The sequence below is a fragment of the Uloborus diversus genome, chromosome 5, assembly GCF_026930045.1.
Source record: "Uloborus diversus isolate 005 chromosome 5, Udiv.v.3.1, whole genome shotgun sequence".
NCBI classification, from domain to species: Eukaryota; Metazoa; Arthropoda; class Arachnida; order Araneae; family Uloboridae; genus Uloborus; species Uloborus diversus.
In genome coordinates, this window is record NC_072735.1 from 163,567,466 (window position 1) to 163,587,049 (window position 19,584).

At 36.2% G+C, this 19,584-nt stretch overlaps 2 protein-coding genes across 5 annotated transcripts in view; one reads left to right on the forward strand and one right to left on the reverse strand.

The window, feature by feature from the left end:
• Positions 1-3,443, reverse strand: part of LOC129222224 (rho guanine nucleotide exchange factor 7-like) — a 31,646-nt gene extending 28,203 nt beyond the window's left edge. Inside the window, exons 1-2 of one of the 2 annotated variants that reach the window (XM_054856705.1) lie at positions 3,317-3,443; positions 1,146-1,266 (exon numbers count right to left, since the gene is read on the reverse strand). In XM_054856705.1, coding sequence (XP_054712680.1) covers positions 1,146-1,214 — 69 coding nt within the window. In that variant the 5' untranslated portion in view covers positions 1,215-1,266; positions 3,317-3,443. The remainder of the gene's footprint in view (positions 1-1,145; positions 1,267-3,316) is intronic. The other variant, XM_054856704.1, reaches the window with a different exon arrangement.
• A 315-nt stretch (positions 3,444-3,758) lies between these two features.
• Positions 3,759-19,584, forward strand: part of LOC129221919 (peripheral plasma membrane protein CASK-like) — a 246,374-nt gene continuing 230,548 nt past the window's right edge. For all 3 annotated transcript variants that reach the window (XM_054856297.1, XM_054856298.1, XM_054856299.1), the window contains exon 1: positions 3,759-4,153. In XM_054856297.1, the coding sequence (XP_054712272.1) occupies positions 4,092-4,153 (62 nt within the window). In that variant the 5' untranslated portion in view covers positions 3,759-4,091. The remainder of the gene's footprint in view (positions 4,154-19,584) is intronic.

The following is a 19,584-nucleotide window of genomic DNA, read 5'->3' on the forward strand; positions in this document are numbered from 1 at the left end:
AAATTTCGCTTAAATGAGCATAACAATTACATGAAAAAACAACAGTTGAACAATTACTCCCATTACTGAAGCTCTGCACACTCCCCTGTTCTACCTTAGTACTGGTAGAGAAGTACCTGAATGCATACCAGTGTGTAATTGCACCCCTTACAGTTTGGACCCCCGATTTAACGAACCTTTATTTAACAAATTTTGGGATTTAACAAAATTTTTTTTCTCCCCGACTAAAATGGAGGCAACCCCCCCCCCCTATTTACCGAATAATAAACTCTGAATTAATGAATTATTTTAACGCCGAATTTTCTTTTTGTTAATTTCAGTTAGGAAATATTGGATTGTTTTCCAAATTTGTTCCATATTATCGGAACAAGAAAAAGAATTTTCTTGAAATTAGCAATTTTCGACGGGCGAGAGGGCAACCAAGGAATATTGATTTTGATGCAGAAAGCAATACTGAAACTCTCATTAAAACTGTTACTTTGTCAAATGCTTTACATGGCTTGGAAACTGTAAAAACATATCTCATGCAGCAGGCTGCAAATAAAACAGTATTTTCTTTTCTCCATAAAGTCGAGAAAGAACTATTTCGAGTCAAGTATCAAGGAAATTGTCAAACATCTATTACTCAGTAGTTTAAAATTTCAATTTATCTAGTGTGTAATAAGTCGTGAAATGCTGAATAAAAAGTGTACACTCTCTAATTATAGATTTTTTTGCACAGTTGATTATTAGGGGTTTTAGATAAGGTAAAAGCAGTTTTTAAAATTTTTTTTTCACACCCAATATTATGAGTAACCCCGATTTAACGTTATGAATTTGTTAAATTGGGGTCCGACTATACTAATCAATGTAGAATCATTAACAAAATTTTTCTACGAATGAAGAGATTTAGGAATTAAATGCAAAAAAAAAAAGAGGAAGGAAGAAGGAAGAAAATTAAGGGGACCAGTGGGTGGGCGGGGGGAGAGAAAGGAAGGAATGAGGGAAAAAAAGAACAAAAAAAGAAAAAAAGAGAGAGAACAACTGGCTGCACAATAGACTTGTCCAAGAAAATAATTTTTGCTCATTTCAATGTTTAAACTATTTCATAACAAAATAACTTAAGCAATATCTGCTGATATGCCAGGAAATTGGAAATAATTTACCTCATCATTATTAGTGCCTTTAAAATTATGAACAGCTTTCACCAATAAAACAGGAGAGTCGGTTATCATTCTTGGAAGAGAAAAAAACCAATTCAATCTTCAGGATGCGAAAAAAAGAATCCTGTGGGGAAATAAACAAACATTTTCATAAAAAATGATACATACAAATATAAAAATTTAATTTTAAAATAAAGCATCAAATCCAGAATGCAGAGGGCGAAATAATAATGCTTCTAAGATTGAAATATGAAAACATATTAAAATATGTAAAATATTTGATTTGTAATGAAGAGCAGAAATAATTATCAATACAACAATACCTGAAGTTCATGTCTAACAGTGCACATAGTGTATAGAGTGTCATTCTTAAATAACTGATGTTTAAAACATTTTTGTGTGAGGGGTGGGGTGGGGGATTTCCAATACATGAATAAGTAAAACACCTAACTTATGTTCGACGAGCTCAACCAGTAGCAACCGGTCGATTGATCACGTGACAGCTGTGACATCAGCTAATGCTAAAGCATTGGAGGTGACATCATTATTTTAACCGGTGAGCTACCTGTCGCTCATCGAACACAACCCTATACACCACTTTTTGACTCTTTTAAATTCTGTTGAATGCTAACAGTATAAAAATAAGTTTTTTCTTGAAAAATTAGAAAAAAATAGAAAAATTGATTTTTTTAGACTAAAATGTATTTAATAGCTGTATTTGGGGAAGTACACCCTTTTTATACAGTAGAGGCTGGGTTCGCGCTACAGTGCAGGATGGAGTGATTCCCACTACTTCTGCTTAAATTCCACTCAATAACAATCCTACTGTATGTTGTTCTTGCTGTTCACTACTAGTGGGCATACGTTAAAAAATTGCGAAACTTCTCATCTCAATTTTTATTATTTCTCAAATTTATTTGAAGACCGCCAGTATAAATGGAATGGCTGCTATCATTTTCATTCAAATATGACAATTTTCCTGCTATCTTATTATTATGAATGAAGGACTAGGAACTTAGAAAGATCAATAACAGCATTATTCTTTTGCGTTACTGAACAGTCAAACATATCTGAAACTTTGAGCTAATCTTTTGCTCCTAGTTACGCTAAACAAAACTTGTTTTTTAGAACCATTTAATGTCAAAACCGAACCAAAATGCATTCTTTCTCAAGGTCACAATTCTTTGACTTTTTTTTGAAACTTTGAGATACATTTTTGAGCAATTGAAAGTACATAATGAGCATACTATATAATACTTAATCAATTAAAAAAAGAATATTGCCTATGTAAGGCTATTTGTTTATAGGTAAAAAGTAGGGATGCACTGATTAATCGGCCACTTTGCTGATTTTTTATAATTGGCACACAGCTGAAATTTGCATGACACTACAAAGAATAATTAAGTTACAGGACATTTAAATTGAAATTCAAAAACTATTTATCTCCACTACACTTTTCATATCACTTATCGTTACTTTTTATTTGTATGTTATTACTATTATTTCAATTTGTCTTTTGAAGGTCAGAAATGTAACAGAAACAAACAAATGTGTATATGATCCCACTGGAACCTCCCCTTAACTCTCTTCTCCTCCCCCCTAACTCTTCCTTTTTTTAAAAGAAAATCAGGATCATTTCCTAAAGTTTATGATGAACCTTACGACCCCTTAAGAGGTCGAGATTGAGGATTTTTTGCGAAGTACGAAAAAGGCTGTGTAGATTACTTGTGCCAACTTCAACATTGTCTTACACTTTTTCAAAAAGACTGAAAACTTTCACCATTGATCTCTTTTTGATGGGAAATTTCAAATTTTATTCAATTAATTTGTGTAAAATTTTAATGTAGCGTTCATTTCCATACAATGACAGATGAATAAAATTCACAGAAAGAAATTCTTCTTTTCGATGACAGCAATGAAAAAGGAAATTGTAAACTTTTGACAATTCTTCTATAATGTATACACAACATGTTGACATGTTGCTGGAGTTATTACCAGGCGAAAGTGTATAATACAGCAGGAATGAAATAACATTGAAAACAACAATCGATTCGTAATAATAAAATAAAAATCAACAGACAAATGTTCGGTGATTTAGAAACATGGTGGTTAAGGTATTTCAATGACCATGCATTAAAATTCGATTTTTGTATAAATTAGGAATGAGTTCTTACTAATTATTTGCAGAAATTCATATAAATATGAAAATTTTAACATAATGACGAAAAAAAGCAACTTATATTAAATGTAAATAAGATGAAAACTCCATTGCCCTTTGAAATTTCACATAGCTTATCAAAAATCAACAAAACAGTAGATTTGTAGTCACAGATATAGTTAATAAATCAGAGACGGTTGATCCTGCGTCATTAATTTTAATATTTTAAATATTTGTTCTTATCATTTAAATATGATTTATTTACTATATTTTTGTAAAAATAAATACAAAATTTCCATTTTTGGTTGAAATACGTAACATCTAATTTCGAAATTTGGTTCCGTTTTTATGGAAATATGATTTGAACTGAAGTCAGTCCTTTAGCTATACTGCAGACGACGCATGCGTTCGCTTTCGCCTGTTCTTGATCAGTTTGTCGGCTAATGTACATAGCGGCGTGAGGTGGTATTTAACTCTGTAAAGGGAAAAACATGTGTTTCGAGACATCTTAGTTAAGTGGCTATCTTCTGCATGTTTTGTAAACAAATAAAGAACACACAGAAAATTTGCAGTTGATACGTGTCTATGATGCATTACCATTCAAAGTTATTGCGTTTATGTAAATAAGAGATTGTAGTGTGCAGTGAAAAAGTCGTTGTTTTTGCTGGAAAATAAGGAACACTATATTTTACACCATTGATTTACATGATATCTACAGCTATAGCAGTGCTCTGAATTTTCATTAAGTGAAAAATATTTGAATTTACAATTCAACTGATACATTTTTAAAGATGCTGTCAGAAGATGAAATACTCTTTGATGATGTGTACGAACTAAAAGAAATTATTGGAAAGTGAGTTCTTTTCAAATTAATTTTGTGACCTTTTTACGATTACATGTTGAGATATCTTTTGAATACCTTCCCATATTTATTTGCATCAGCAATCGATTATTTGCGTCGTTTTTCATTTAAAAAATGACAAAGATCTTCTGTTTAAAAAAAAAGAAAAAGGTAATGAGAAAATTTTATGCGTGAAAAACGTCGCACGATATTTTTTTTTTTTTTTTTTGGTTTCAAGTTTTGGGGAACATTTATTATTGCAGTAGTAGAAATATTTCCTTTGAACTAAAACTTCGGTCCGTCATTTGAAGGGAACAGGAGGTGTGATTGCCTTTCCCCTTAGGTTTTCGAAACATTATGTATTTATATGAGTGCGCACTTATTTTGTTGCTTTTTTTTCCACGTTATATATACGTAGGACCATCAACTAGAGAGGCAGGAGGGGGCAATTGCTCCCCTGGTTTTGGGAAGTTAATGTATTTACATACAAGTGGGCGTGGTTTTCTTGTGTTTTTTTTTTTTTTTTTTTGAAATAATTGTATTGAATTTACACCCTTTGCCCCCCCCCCCGGAAACATCGAAACATCGGGCCCAAATATATATTTTTCATATACCCTTTGCTCCCGCACCCCATCCCAGGAAAACTTGCAAATGACAGGTTTGTTATCAAATCTACTTTAATGTTTGTTAAAAAAGCATGTTCACAAACATTTTCCGTGGAATTTTTATTATTATTTTTTTCGGACGCTAAAGTGTCATTTTTAATTGATTTAGGTTATTTGACTGTTTAAAGTTGAAGAAAAAAATTTTTTTGGTAAAATTTAGGTGCAATTTCGTTTGGGATTTCATCATTTACATATCGATGGTGAAGGTATCCACCTTCAAATGTCAAATTTTGGGATTTATTATTATTATTATTTCTTTTTCTCCAAAAATTAACACTATCACATTTTTACATCAATTTTCCAAGCTCCAGTCCTGTTATGAAGGGGGAGGGGGGAGCTGTCACCCCCCCTGTGTTTGAAAAATTAATGTTTTTCACATAAAAGTGGGCGTGTTTTTTGCTTTTTTCCCGATAAAATTTGCATTGAATATGCATCCTTTGCGCACCTTCCCCAGAAAAATTTGAAATGGCGGCCTTGCCAATTCCAATTAGGTATTAATTTCTGACAAAAGAAGTGCAGGAGATTTATGATCTTCAGAAGGTATTTTCATGCATAAATTCCCAGAATTCCATTTAATTGAAAAAAATACATAAACCTGAAAAAAAAAGTGTTGGAGCAGAACTGAGCTCCAGTGAGCCAGGAATTCCCTTGAGAGACTCCCCACAGATAATTTTTCGAGATTGAAGTTCTAAAAACACAATTTTAGAAATCTTGGATGATATTAGGCTAAGCAGACCCATCATTTTGAATATTTCCAGCGAGGGTCGATGGTTATCCTACTCGATGTAAAGTATATCGAAAAACTACAAAAATCACACCTACCTATATGTAAATACATTAATTTCTAAAAGCTAGGGGGAGATCAATGACCTCCCCCTGACCCCCTCAAATAACGAGCCTTTGGAAGATAAGTTGGTGCTTTCGCCCGGAAATGTTTTGGAATTGAAGTTCGAAACATTTGATCAACAATTGAAAATGAGGATCGTAGTAAAGGGTAAGTAATAGGAATGCGCCGATTAATCGGCACATCCCTATTAATCTAAAAATCATTATTAATCTATTATCTAAAATCTCTATTATTCCAAAAATCCCCGATTAATCTAAAAATCAGGTTAAAGAAAGAATTAGGAATGACAAAAAATATATTTTTCGCTTGCTAAGAAAAAATGGATACATCTATCTACATTCGGTTAATCATCGCGGAAAAAAACATTAAAAAAAAAAGTTTGTAAGACCGCGGATAATCCGCTCCGTGGATAATCCGGAGTTTACAGTATATACAACGCTGCTACAATTTTCATGGGTCGATACTTTTCTCCTTTCGCACAGTGCTTTTAGATAACGTTATAATTTTCATAAAATGTAAAAGGTTTGGATAAAATGGTTTAAACAAATTTTAATTGAAAGTGCTCCTAAATTAGCTTTTTCACCACAGGCCATCCTACATTTTTGAAAATAATTTTCATGTCTAGCTAACATAATTTTACTTTATGAACAGTGATATGAATATTGGCTCGAGGAAATTGGGTGAAATTTTGAAATTATTTTGGAAAGTTAGGAAATTAAAGAAAAATAATCTTTTCTCAGAAATAAACTATTAACTATTTATTTTAGAAGGAAAAATAAATAGTGATGGAGAAATTGGAAGTATTAAAAATAATCATCATGATCACTAATCGACAGAGCCGATTATCAGAGACCAGACGTATGTTTCCGAGAATATTTTATCAAACACATTTCTTAGGAATTGTTTATGATCAATTGAATTTCATTTCATTCATACATTCTATCCTTTTTGTTGTAGTTAAAATAGGTGATTGAAAGTAAATGTAAAAGACGACGTACCTATATATAAAAGAAAAAAGTCTGATATATACCTTACAAAACTTCCTTGTACCCCTGTTATAATAACAATCAATAGTATATATATATTTTAATATATATAATCTATATATATTAAAATATATATAGATTATATATTATACAAAATATATTTTCGATAACTCAAAAAAAAAAAAAAAAAAAAAAGATGTGTGTGCTCATATACGCGCATTCGAAATAATACTACTTCTTAAATTCATATTTCTGGACAATTATTAAAATAAGATAAATATAGATTTTTATCTTTTCAAATGTAAAGATTTCCGATGTTTTTGTTGAGTCAGGTTTTTAAAATCTGAAGGAAAACACTGTTGTATTGTTTTTTAAGAGATAACGTTCGCAATAAGTACAGAAAAAAAGGAGAAAAATTACAAGTTAAATTAATACAGCAGATAAAGCGCCATGTTGGTGCAATTTTCTGATACTAAAATATCATTAGTCAAGTGAAACTGAAAATAATAATGATAATTAATAATAACTAGAGATGTAAAATTTCCGGAAATTTTGAAGTGGTGGAAAAAAAAAAACGGTTTTTTACCGTTTTTTTTCCGGGAAAAATTGGAAAAAATGGAAAAAATTGATTTTTTAATGAATAATAATAGGGTTTCTTAATAGCTCTGTGCTTTTGGGAACATACAGAGGGTTAAGCATTAAAAAATATATGCAATCCACACATCTTCTTTTTCTGCGTGACAGAATTACACGTAAAAGTAAGTTTCATTAGAAAAAGAAACAGAGGGAAAAAAAAAAAAAACCTTTTTGTCTTATAACTGAGAGCTTTCTTGGTCAAACTTCAGAAATAAGTCAAGTCGCCGTTCAACTCATAATATTGAGTAATATGTGTCAGATCATAACAATTACATTTTCTATTTTAGATCGCTTTTGACTTGAAATAATAATGGGGTCATTTCCAAAATTTTAAAAGTATTTTTTCCTGAAGAGCAAAATATTAAATTTGCATCTTTACTCACGTGTATTGGCAACGATATGGTTGATAGCAAGCGTAGAGCGCAATTTTAATTTGCTTCTTGATTATCAAAACGTTCAATCGCGGTAGAAAGATGCGACAAAGTGCATCAGTTGTGACGTCATCAAGGCCTCGCCTTGTTTCAAAAATCGGACATTTAAAACTAGTTATTGTGGCTATCACGAAACTTTCTTCTATATTTTTCTTTTTTTTTCTGATCCCTCCCCATGCTTGACGAGGAAGCAATATTCCCAACAAAAACGAAATTACACATGCAAAAACTTGACGACCATCCCAATGTCTGAATTATTGCAAAAGCAAAGCAAAGAGCGAAAATTGAAAGTTATTTTAAAAGCCTTGCTTGAATTAATTACAAATATTTTATTTGTTAACAAACATAAGATGGCAACAGTTAAAAATTTTAAATCATCTTACAAATATTATATATGCGAAAGTTTGTCTGTATGGATGTATGGATGTATGGATGGAACAAATATTATATATGCGAAAGTTTGTCTGTATGGATGTATGGATGTATGGATGGATGTTTGTTACTCTTTCACGCAAAAACTACTGAACGGATTTTGATGAAACTTTACAATAATATAGCTTATGCATCAGAATAACACATAGGGTAGTTTTCGTCCCGTTATGGGGGGGCAAAACCCCCTTAGGGGGGCAATAAAACACAATTTTTGTATAAATTCTCTAATATTGGGATGAAAAAATACTTGCACATATTTACATTATATATCCATCGAAAGCTCTGATTTTTCTGCTGAAGATGGCACCTGTTCGAAATTTCTAAGTAGAATAAAAAACGAGTTATGAGCTTTTTAGATCCATGTTCGAAGGCTTTCCTCAACTCAATACAGTATTTAGTGTATCATCTCAACTCCCTGTCGATAGCGACAATTGTTGTATTGTTGACTTTCTTTGCTTTTCGTGATTGTTCAAGGCTTTTCTCAAGTCAAATCTTGAAGTAAGATTTTTGCACAAGATTGGCAAATAATACATGATTTGGCTGATGATTTTCCATTTAAACGGAACTTTAATGTAATTAATGGTTTTTATTATTATTTATGCTGATTGAACACTTACTCATTATCCAAACAACCAGCAGATCGCCAAAATTTTTGCAGAAAGATTTCCGTAGCTGATGCATTTGGCAGTTTTTTCAACGTTGCTGTTTTTGAAGCCGAAGACTACGTCATAATGTTTCTCAGCTTTCACCATGTAAACAAAATATCGCCAATCAAAGAATTTTCAAAAGACCTTTTTTACTGTGTTAAATAATCCAGCAACTAAATTAGGCAAATCCATAAACAGCACAAAAACTTCCATTAATTTTCCTTTTTGCACAATTTCAAACAATCACCAAATTGTATTACTTATTTTGGTAACATTTCGGATGAAACTGTTTAGCGCCATTTTATGGTGACCAAAAATATCTCAGCATCTAGCGACGATATCTCTGTAACGAAAATTAATATCATATCGTTTTACAAAGTAAGGAAAGAATGGGGGAGCATCATCGAAGGTACCCCGAAACGACTTTCGCAAATTCGGTAAAATCGCACCAAGAGCCACAATGATTGAAATTTCCCGAAATAACTAAAGCAAGTATAAGGGGATTACGAGCGCAGCTACTTTTTTTTAATCACTTCGTACTTCATTAGCCATACAGAGAAGGTTTTAGACTCCATGTTAAAAAAAAAGTATCAACAGATTAATCTTTTTAAATATGAGAAGATTAATTTCATGTTTTTTAAATTTGTATATGCTTAAATATAGTGCTTTCGTTTCTAAATCAATATTACTTTGTTCTTTATACTTATTGCTATTTTAGTTTTATGGGTAAGGAAGAAACTCGATTTTTAATCACGTCAAAAAGATATGTTTTAAATTCTTTCACTTAAAACAGAAAACAAAAGCAAGTAACGATTTTTTCTAATAATTATTACTGACCCAGGCAACGCCGGGTATTTTTGCTAGTTGAGATAATATTTCCGATCATTTCCATACAATTAAAATCACGAGAAATACGCAGACGACAATCTATTACGATTTATCTTTCTTATTGTTGCAATTAATAAAACTATTTTTATTCGCTAAAAAATAATGATAATAAAAATAAATCAGCACCTCTTAGCGCGATTGGCGCCAAAATTGAACCAAAGCCTGTTTACATATGGATTCACATATATTCCAAATTTCAACCAGAACGTAGCATTACTTCTTGAGATAGGGCACTCACAATGGAAAAAAAGAACGGGCGATTGCGCTACCCCCTTTTTAGCTGTTAACACCAAAATAAAATCAGCTCTTATACCCACTAAGGGCTACTTGCCGATAAATTTTTCTTTCATTCCGTTCATTATTTCTTGAGATACAGCAGTCACAATTGACGACAAAAAACGTTCTATAGCTCAACCCCCGTTTGAGTTATTGACACCAAAATTGAATCAGCACCTGTTCCTGTTAATGGCAACATATGGACCAAATTTTGTTTGATTCCGCCAGTTACTTCCCGAGGAATAGCAATCACGCGTAACTCAAAAAACGTCCCATTGCTCCACCCCCTTGGAGGAATTCGCGCCAAAAACCAATAGGCACAAGTTCACATAGGGGCACATATGTGTACCAAGTTTCGTCCGATTTCATGCGGTAGTTTTTGCTGTAGAGCGACCACAAAAAACTGGTCACACACAGACGTGACACACATACACACACACATACAGACAGACAGACATTTTCCAAAAATAGTCGAAATGGACTCAGCACACCTCAAAACGTTCGAATCCTTCGAAATTCGAAAATTTGCACGAATCCAATACTTTCTTCTATATATTAGATATAGAAGAAAGTAAAAATTAATTCAAAAATAACTGTTGGGAAAATGAAAGTATTTTCTGGCTTCATGGTTTTTTTTTTTTTTTTTTTTTTTGTTTGCTTATTCTAACTGTTTCAGTGACAAAAAGCATTACTTTTGACTGAAGGAAGCAACCCCATTGTAATTTTAGACTTTCAAACATGATTGATATTACATAAAAAGTAGTCGAAAACTCGACGTCGTTTGGTTTCTGGTTTCCGGTACTGCTCTCATATCTTTTACAACTCGTCTCTCATTCCAATGTTCGCCTCGACTGTGTTTTAGTCGGGTTGAACCTGTCTTCGTTTTTAATTGCACTGATGATGGCACTTGTATTTTAGAGTGCCGAAACAGCTGTTTACTGGTTTTTTAACCTTTTTTCATTTTGAATTTGTACTTTATATACGTTGTCATATTTTATTCATGATTGATATTGTTTGAAAGAAAAATAAGTATTATTTCCCTTCCTTACAATGTAACTTTAATGTCTGAAAATGAAAGCTATTGATTTTGATTTTTTCTAATCCAGTCTTAAGTCCAAATCAAAACTAAATTGGTTTTTCTTTTTCTTTCCAACAGAAACCCCAAACCAAAAGTGCGTAATGATTCCTAAAGCTGAACCAGAATTTAAACTGGAGTTTCAGTTTATTCACACGGTCGTGTTAAGCACAGTAGTAAAAGAAGTCATACCTACACTTTTGAACAAAACTGAGTAACCAAGTTTTCTGTTTCGTATTTTGCTTAATAAATGAAATGTTTTTGTGTCATTGTGAGCATCAGGCACTATTTTTTAGTAAATTCTGAAAAAAAAAAAAAAAAAAAAATCTGAATCACACAACTATATGAAAGAGCCAAACTTTAAAACACAATCTCCCTGCTTGAGCTCAAATGCAGATTCCGCTTTCGTACTTAGCTCGGCAGTATACAGGGTGCGGCAAAAAAAAAAAAAAAACCCTCGGACAAAGATTGCGTCATCGAATGTAGGTAAAGTAATTTCATTTTAATGAGTGTTTTATTTATTTTTGTCTCTCGCTTTATTAGAAAATAATTCACAACATACATCCTAGTTTATGTATTGTTTTTCGGCTTTCTTACAATTTTAAGCAAAAAATCTGCTGTTTTAAAGTTGTTTAACGAAGTAGAATGACATACGTTTGCTTGTTGTGCCTCGACAAACAGTATTTGATGCGATTTGCCGCTTCAAGTGGCTTAGAAATTATAGTCGATGTGCGGAAAGTACAAAAACGAACAGTGAAGGAAAACATCGCCAAAATCTGAAGTCAGGCTTTGTCTGTGATGAAATCAGCACAAGCGCCATAAAATGAATCATAAAGTGTACTAGAAGGACATTTTAGAAGCTGTTGTATTTCTGTGGACCTAAGAGCACTTCAGCACATTAATTTAGACTGGACATTTCAACTTGACTCCACACCAGTTCATACGGCCAAAAAGACAAGCGTGCTGCAAGGCGCATTGTTTTCGACTTGATATCATCTTGAGAGTGGACGCTCTACTCGCTAGACTTCAATCACATTTGTCACACTGTTTGCCCTATCTTAGAGTCAAAGGTTTACCCTAAACTACACATAAGTTTGGACTCTCTAAACCAATTGCTTTATTGGGAATAGGATTGATTAAAGGACTTGCAGCCCTTGAATGAAAATTTTCAATCAGTTGCACCTTTGTTTTGCCTCAAAAGGTGGGCAGTTTGAAACCAATTAATTTATTCATTGCTAAAAGTCTTCTCATATTATTTTTTGTGTTTTGTTAATTTATATCTTTTAAATTAAATTATACTAAAAATTGCTTGCCTGTTTTTTTTTTTTTTTTTGCCGCACCCAGTACATTTGGTTTACACAATCAGCAGAAACATAGTTCTGTCGTGATTAAAGTTATGCTTGTTTGTTTTATGAAAAGGAAAATAAATTCTTCACTAAGAATATTGGTTTAATTTTTTTTTTTTTTGCGAAAAATATTATATGTTTTTTGATCTATATGCAAATTATATTATCATACAACAACTTGCATTATCAAAGTTGGACAGTATTTTAACATACGGGGGGGGGGGGCGAATTGCATCAGAATTTAAGTATTAGAAATTTCTAATCACTTATTGCTGAAAATTTCAGTTATAACTCCTGAAAAGTTGAAAAAATTCATTTTTTCGATTTTTCCGAAGTGGAAATAAACCCCTTCGTTAAAAAACGTTTTAATTTTTCCGTTTTTTTTTTGGAAATTTTTCCGTTTTTTTTCTGACTGTTTTCATCTCTAATAATAACTAAAATAGTAAAATATTAATTTTTCAGCAAAAAAAAAAAAAAAAAAAGCCTACTTTGGAACGGATTTGAAAAATTTTGGAGGGTGTTCGAACAATAAAATATTCACCCCTTGATTACGGTCCTGGTTTATATTGTAACGGATCCGACGCAACTTCCACTTTCTTGAAATGAAGACACAGTTCTTGATAAAAACACAGGAGCTTTATTTACACTATGTACAGGAGAAATCGTTAACAACTGCTAAAATAATCATCAGCAATTAAGCAAATATCACTCAACACCGTAAACTCAACGGTTACACACGTATTTACTTCCAAATACGAAAACAACACAGCGAAATGCTTCGCTATAAACAGAGCAAATACGCTCTCAGTTCGAAATCTCAATCGAAACTCCACTTTTTATCACGCAGGGCGCTTTTATAAACATCGAAGAAGTTTCCACAACATTCTTACTGCTTCTCGAAGTGCGTAGACCGTTATCAAATTTTATCAATGAAAAGAAAAGAAAATAGGGGGTCGTATACTTTAGCCGAATGAAAAGGGGTTGTATATTCATTACGGGAAACTATTTACAGGTTACGTTACTACAATAATTACTATTTACAGGATTTGTAACATTGCCCCCTTCCTAAGGACTGCACGTCCCGGGCAGTACAATCCCCAGAAAGGGTGCCAAACTTCTATCACATGTTCACAAATACACACATTAAATAATAACCAATAATGCATAGGAAACACAATAATAACAAGAAATATTACTAAACATTAAAAGCAAAAAAATTATCTACAACTTTTATGTTATCAACCATGGTTGTTTACGTAATACTCATGAACTATGGCCATAGTATGGGGCTAACCGATCATAATGTACAACCCTAGGTTTTGCATTAGGTGATTTTTGGATCCTCACTACGACGTCATTCAGTCGGTTAAGGACTTTGTAGGGTCCATCCCAATGCGACTGCAATTTGGGTGAAAGACCTTTCCGTCGGATGGGATTCCATAACCAAACCTTGTCGCCTTCGTTGAATTCATGTCCAGTAGACCTTGTGTCGTATCGGGTCTTCATCTTCTCCGCCGCGATGTTGATTCGCTCTCGTACGAAGTTATGAACGTCTTCCAACCGGGCCTGGGGATCCTGGATGTACTCCTACGGCGATGCAGGCGCATCCGGAGGACGACCGAAGACGAGATCACAAGGTAGCCGAAGCCCTCGTCCGAAGAGCATCTGAGATGGGGCATATCCGGTAGTCTCGTGGACAGCACTGCGGTAGGCCAGCAGGAACAAAGGTAGCTTCTTGTCCTAATCCTGTTGATTTCTGGATACCATAAGCGAGAGATTATTCAGGATTGTGCGGTTAAATCTCTCCACCATACCGTCCGATTGTGGATGTAGTGGTGTTGTCCTAGTTTTCTCAATTCCGAGAATTTGACATAGGCCCTTAAACACAGCAGAGATGAAATTCCTCCCTTGATCGGAATGAATCTGCAAAGGTGTTCCGTATCTCGAGATCCAATGTTGGACTAGAGTCTCTGCTAAGGTGGTAGCTTTTTGATCTGGAATGGGGTATGCTTCCGGCCATTTGGTGAAGTAGTCGATGGAAACAAGAATGTATTTGTTCCCATCAGCAGTTCTTGGTAGAGGACCCAGGATGTCGATCCCAATTCGTTCGAAAGGAGCTCCAACGTTGTACAGATGTAGCTTTCCTCTGCTTCTCTTCTTCGGTCCTTTACGAGCAGCACAGGCGTCACAAGAATGGCACCACTTCTCCACGTCATCCTTCGCCTTGCTCCAGAAGAAGCGCTCCCGAACTTTATTGAGGGTTTTCAACACACCAAAATGTCCTCCAGTCGCACTACTATGTATTTCTTTCAGAACATCTGAAATCCTTGATTGGGGAAGTAGTAACTGCCACCTAGACGTTTTGCCGTCATCAGATTCCCATTTTCGGTGTAGCACGCCGTTCCGTAAATGGAGCGAGTTCCATAAAGCCCAGTATCTTTTTGTTGCAGGACTAAAGATGGAAACGTCCTGCCAGCTAGGTCGCCGACTGTCACTCTGCATGAACTCCAAAATTGGTTTTATGTCGGGGTCTTCAAGTTGATCTTTTCGAACTTGGTCGTCACTCCATGGATCAGGTTCTGAAGATGTTGGAGTGACTGTCACCTGATAGGCAGTAGGGGTAGTCGTTCCATACTGTTTCTCGATTCGGGAACAATAATTGCAGTTCTCAGGACAGGGTCTCCTTGATAAAGCGTCTGCATTACCGTGAGACAACCCTTTTCGGTGCTTGATCTCCATGTCATATTCCTGGAGCCGCTGTATCCACCTGGCTATCTGGCTTTCTGGATTCCTGAAGTTCAAAAGCCAAGTTAACGAGGCATGATCTGTCCGAAGCAGACATTTTCGGCCGTAGAGGTAATGATGGAAGTGTTCTACAGCTTTCACTATGGCCAGTAACTCCTTTCTGGTGACGCAGTAATTTCGCTCCGACTTTGATAAGCATTTGCTCCAGTAAGCGATGACATGTTCATTTCCGTCAATTTCTTGTTATAAAACAGCTCCGATGCCCTCGTTGCTCGCATCAGTGTCCAGGATGAAGGATTTTTCAGGCTGAGGATAGGCGAGGATAGGCGTTGATGTTAAAGCCTCCTTCAGTCGTAGAAATGCATCTTCGCATTCCTTGGACCATTCAAACTTTTGCTTGCTCTCCGTCAGCTTATGCAAAGGTCGTGCAATGTTGGAAAAACCCTTTACAAACTTCCTGTAGTACGTGCAGAGCTCCAGGAAACTTCGCAGCTGATGGATGTTTTCGGGACGACTCCAACTCTTGACCGCAGATACCTTTTCTGGATCGGTTTGTACACCTTCAGAAGAGATGATGTGACCAAGGTAGTTCACTTCCCGGCGGAACAAATTACATTTGAACGGGCTTAACTTCAGATTGGCTTCCTTAAGCTTCTGCAGCACCTTCCTAAGATTTGCCAGATGTTCTTCAAAACTGCGTCCCACGATGATGATATCGTCTAAGTAGACCAGACAGGATTCGTAGGAAAGTCCTCTTAACACTGTCTCCATAAGACGCTCGAACGTAGCTGGTGCATTGCAGAGGCCGAAGGGCATCACTTTAAACTGCCATAAGCCTTGTCCAGTTGTAAACGCTGTCTTCTCTCGGTCATCAGGGTGTATCTCAACCTGCCAGTAGCCGCTCTTCAAGTCCAAAGTCGAAAACGACTTGTGTCCGGAAAGAGTGTCCAAGGTGTCGTCTATCCGTGGAAGAGGGTAACTGTCTTTCTTGGTGATTTCATTCAGCCGTCGGTAATCGACACAAAATCTGGTGGAGCCATCTTTCTTTCGGACCAAGACGATGGGAGAGGCCCAAGGACTGGATGAAGGATCGATTACATCATTCTCCTTCATCTCTTTCAGGAGGGTTTCAACCTCTTCCTTCTTAGCGAACGGTAGTCGTCTTGGATGCTGTTTAATAGTGGGGTGATCTCCAGTGTAAATCCTATGCTGCGTTAAATTCGTACGGCCAACATCCTCTGATGTAGAGGAAAACAGATGCTTGAAGTCGTCCACCAATTGTTCCGCAGCAGTTCTTTGATCTTTCGATAATGACGCACTCCAAATTAACTTCGATGTCAAGGACTCGGAAGACACAGTCTCGGGGGAATTGATTCTTCTAATGATGCAGTTTACTGGAGTACAAGTTGCCAACACTTCACCTTTTCGGATATTCCTTGGCCTTTCACTCACGTTGGCGACTCTCACAGGAATTACATCCTTAGAAAGGTCCACAAGCGTAGATGCCACCAGCACTCCCTTTAGGCTATTGCTTAGGTTAGGGTATTCAATGAGTCCAAATCGAAAACTATTGCTTTCTTCAATGGAGCCAGGTATTAATGATTCTGACCTTGAGGGAATCCATAAATCTGTTTGGGCTATTATTTGATGAGCGGATTTTACATCATTTTCAACGTTGAAGATGGCTATGTCTTCTCTCATCGAGTGCAGTTCATTAGTCTTGAAGTCAAGGGTGAAGTCGTATTTCTTTAAAAAGTCCAATCCGAGAATGAAGGGGTCCGTGATATCCGCAACGAATGCCGTATGATGGTAGGTGGCTTTCCCAAACACTATTTCCAAGTCCACTTTACCCTCAATCTCAATTTTGTCGCCTGTCACAGTCTGGAGACTTACGCTTGGCGATGTCCACGACAGTTTCAATCCAAATTCACGAGCCACGTCTGTCCTAACGATTGTCACATTGGCTCCAGTGTCGACAATCAGTTTGCAAGGATTCCCATTTACATGGGCGTAAATGAAAAGTTCTTCACTGCCACTACTAGTAGAGGAAATCTGCAGAGCTCTGGTGGAGGTGATTTCTTTCCCTCGCGTAGCTTGGCGAGCAGGACAACTCCTTCGCAGGTGCCCTTCACTACCGCATTTCCAGCACTTCTGCTCTTGTTTCTTTTGGGCTGTTATGTTGTTCAGATGTCTTGCCAAGTCACCGAGTTGTCTTTCAAGTTCAGCGAGATGGGACGACCTGGAATCAGACTCATCAGCTTCCAGAGTTCGGATGGGATGGCGATTCACACGGGTTGCTTGCTGGGCGGCCTCCAACTTCATCGCATACACAACAGCAGAACTCAGGTCTTTGACATCCGCCATCCGTAGAGCTTTCTGGATTTCCGGATCTCGAACCCCGTCGATGTAGTAGTTGACTGCCTGGTTGTCTCGAACATCCGCAGGACAGTCGCAAAAAGCAAGATGAGACAGTCTCTCGACGTCCGCCGCTAGCTCTTGCAGGGTTTCCCCGGTTCTCTGGAAACGGGACTTCAACTGGAGTCGGCTGAAATCTTTCTGGCACTTCTCACCGAACCGAAGCTCCAACGCAGATGTGAGGGCGGCGAAATCCAGGCGCTGGCTGTCCGGAAGGGTCTGAAGAATGTCCGCTGCGTCACCTCTCAGGGATGCTGCAAGATGGCAGGCCTTGGTAGCAGAGTCCCATCCGTTCGCTTCCGCCACTATCATGAATTGGGTCTTGTACACCTGCCACGAACTTTTCCCATCAAATGTGGCCAGTTTAATGGACGGTCGAGCAACAGATGTGGGAGCGCAAAACTGTACAGAGCTGCTTTCCGCGGTCGCCAATCTCCTTTCCATGTCTTTAATTATTTCTTCCTTAAATGAAGTAAATTTCTTGTCTTCTTCTTCCAACTTATTTTCCACATTGGCGATACGCTCTTCCACTGTATCAAATTTTTTCTTCCAGAGCATCAACTTTATCTCCCATGGCGGTTAGTTGATTCTCCATCATGGTTTTCATCGACGTTAGGTCACTTTTTATTTCATCTTGACTTGTAGTAATTTTAGCAGTTAAATCACTATTTAACTGTTCTTGGTTAGTCGCCAATTCATTTTTCAATTGTTCTTGGTTAGTCGCCAATTCATTTTTTAATTGTTCTTGATTAGCCGCCAAACTTTCAGCTTTATTATTAGTAAAGATAAAATTGAAATAACAAAGATATATATAATTATTGACTTTCATTAAGAACTCAACGCACGACAATTGAGACAGTGAGAAGCTAAGGGATGTGAGTGGACTTTATAAAGTTTTGAGTAATACGTCTTTAAAGTTGCGGTCCTAGGTAGACTTTCATTGAGAAAGTTTTCTAAATCATGCTGCATAACAGCACCTACCAGGACTACTAGTATTGTCTCTTGCCGCAAAGCAAAGGAATAGTTCACCTACCATTTGTACTGGCTATCTCCATATTTTCAATTTTGCCACTTACATCCCTTTGCTTCTCACTGCCTTACTTTAGATTTCAAAATCAATAAAAAAAATTACGCGCCCTAATTTCTGTACCTCAGAGCCAGACTGACGTAAGTCAAAAAAAAAAAAAAAAAAAGTTAAAAGTTAATTTGAATTTTGACATCTGGAATTCAAATTATATTTTTCGCAATCACGTGTGTGTGTGCATGTAGGCGTGTGTGTTTATGAGTGTGTGTGGGGGTATGTGTGTTTGTGTGTAGGGGGTATGTGTATGTGTGTGTAGGCATGTGTGTTTGTGTCTGTGTGCACGTATGAATGTGTGGGTAGTTGTGTGTCTGAGTGTTTGTGTGTGGGGGGAGGGAATGTGTATGTGTGTGTAGGCATATGTATTTGTGTCTGTGTGCACGTATGAGTGTGTGGGTAGTTGTGTGTCTGAGTGTTTGTGTGTGTGTGGGGGGAGGGAATGTGTATGTGTGTGTAGGCATATGTATTTGTGTCTGTGTGAAGGCATGAGTGTGTGTTTGTTTGTGTAGGCGTGTGTGTGTAGGATATGGACGCAACCTGGAGACGGTTTTCGCTAGAGGAGCAGCGCCATGAGGCCGGCCGGAGGTGGTGCTGGCAGAGGGAGGCGGGAGGAAAATAAAATCATAGGAATTCAAAATCGTCAAGCGAGAACAATAAGCAATCGTGATTGTTCAAAAAAAAAAAAAAACTTTTTAATTTCTTACTAGGGTTAAAAGAACGCGCGTCCCATCCTTTTCCCATCCTTTACATGTGCCAGAAAAAAAGATTTTCCCCTCTCCTCCAATATATATCATAATGTGACTTCCGTCCTTCTTTCTCTGAGGTACAGATTTAAAGAAAACACTAATTAAATGTAATGTGCCCTTTGAAATTCTAATTAGAAAGTTTAACTATTAACGATCTTTGAATTCAAGTTAGTCTATGGTGCAATGATATTCAGAGGGCGGGACGGAATTTTTAACTCTTGCCTAGA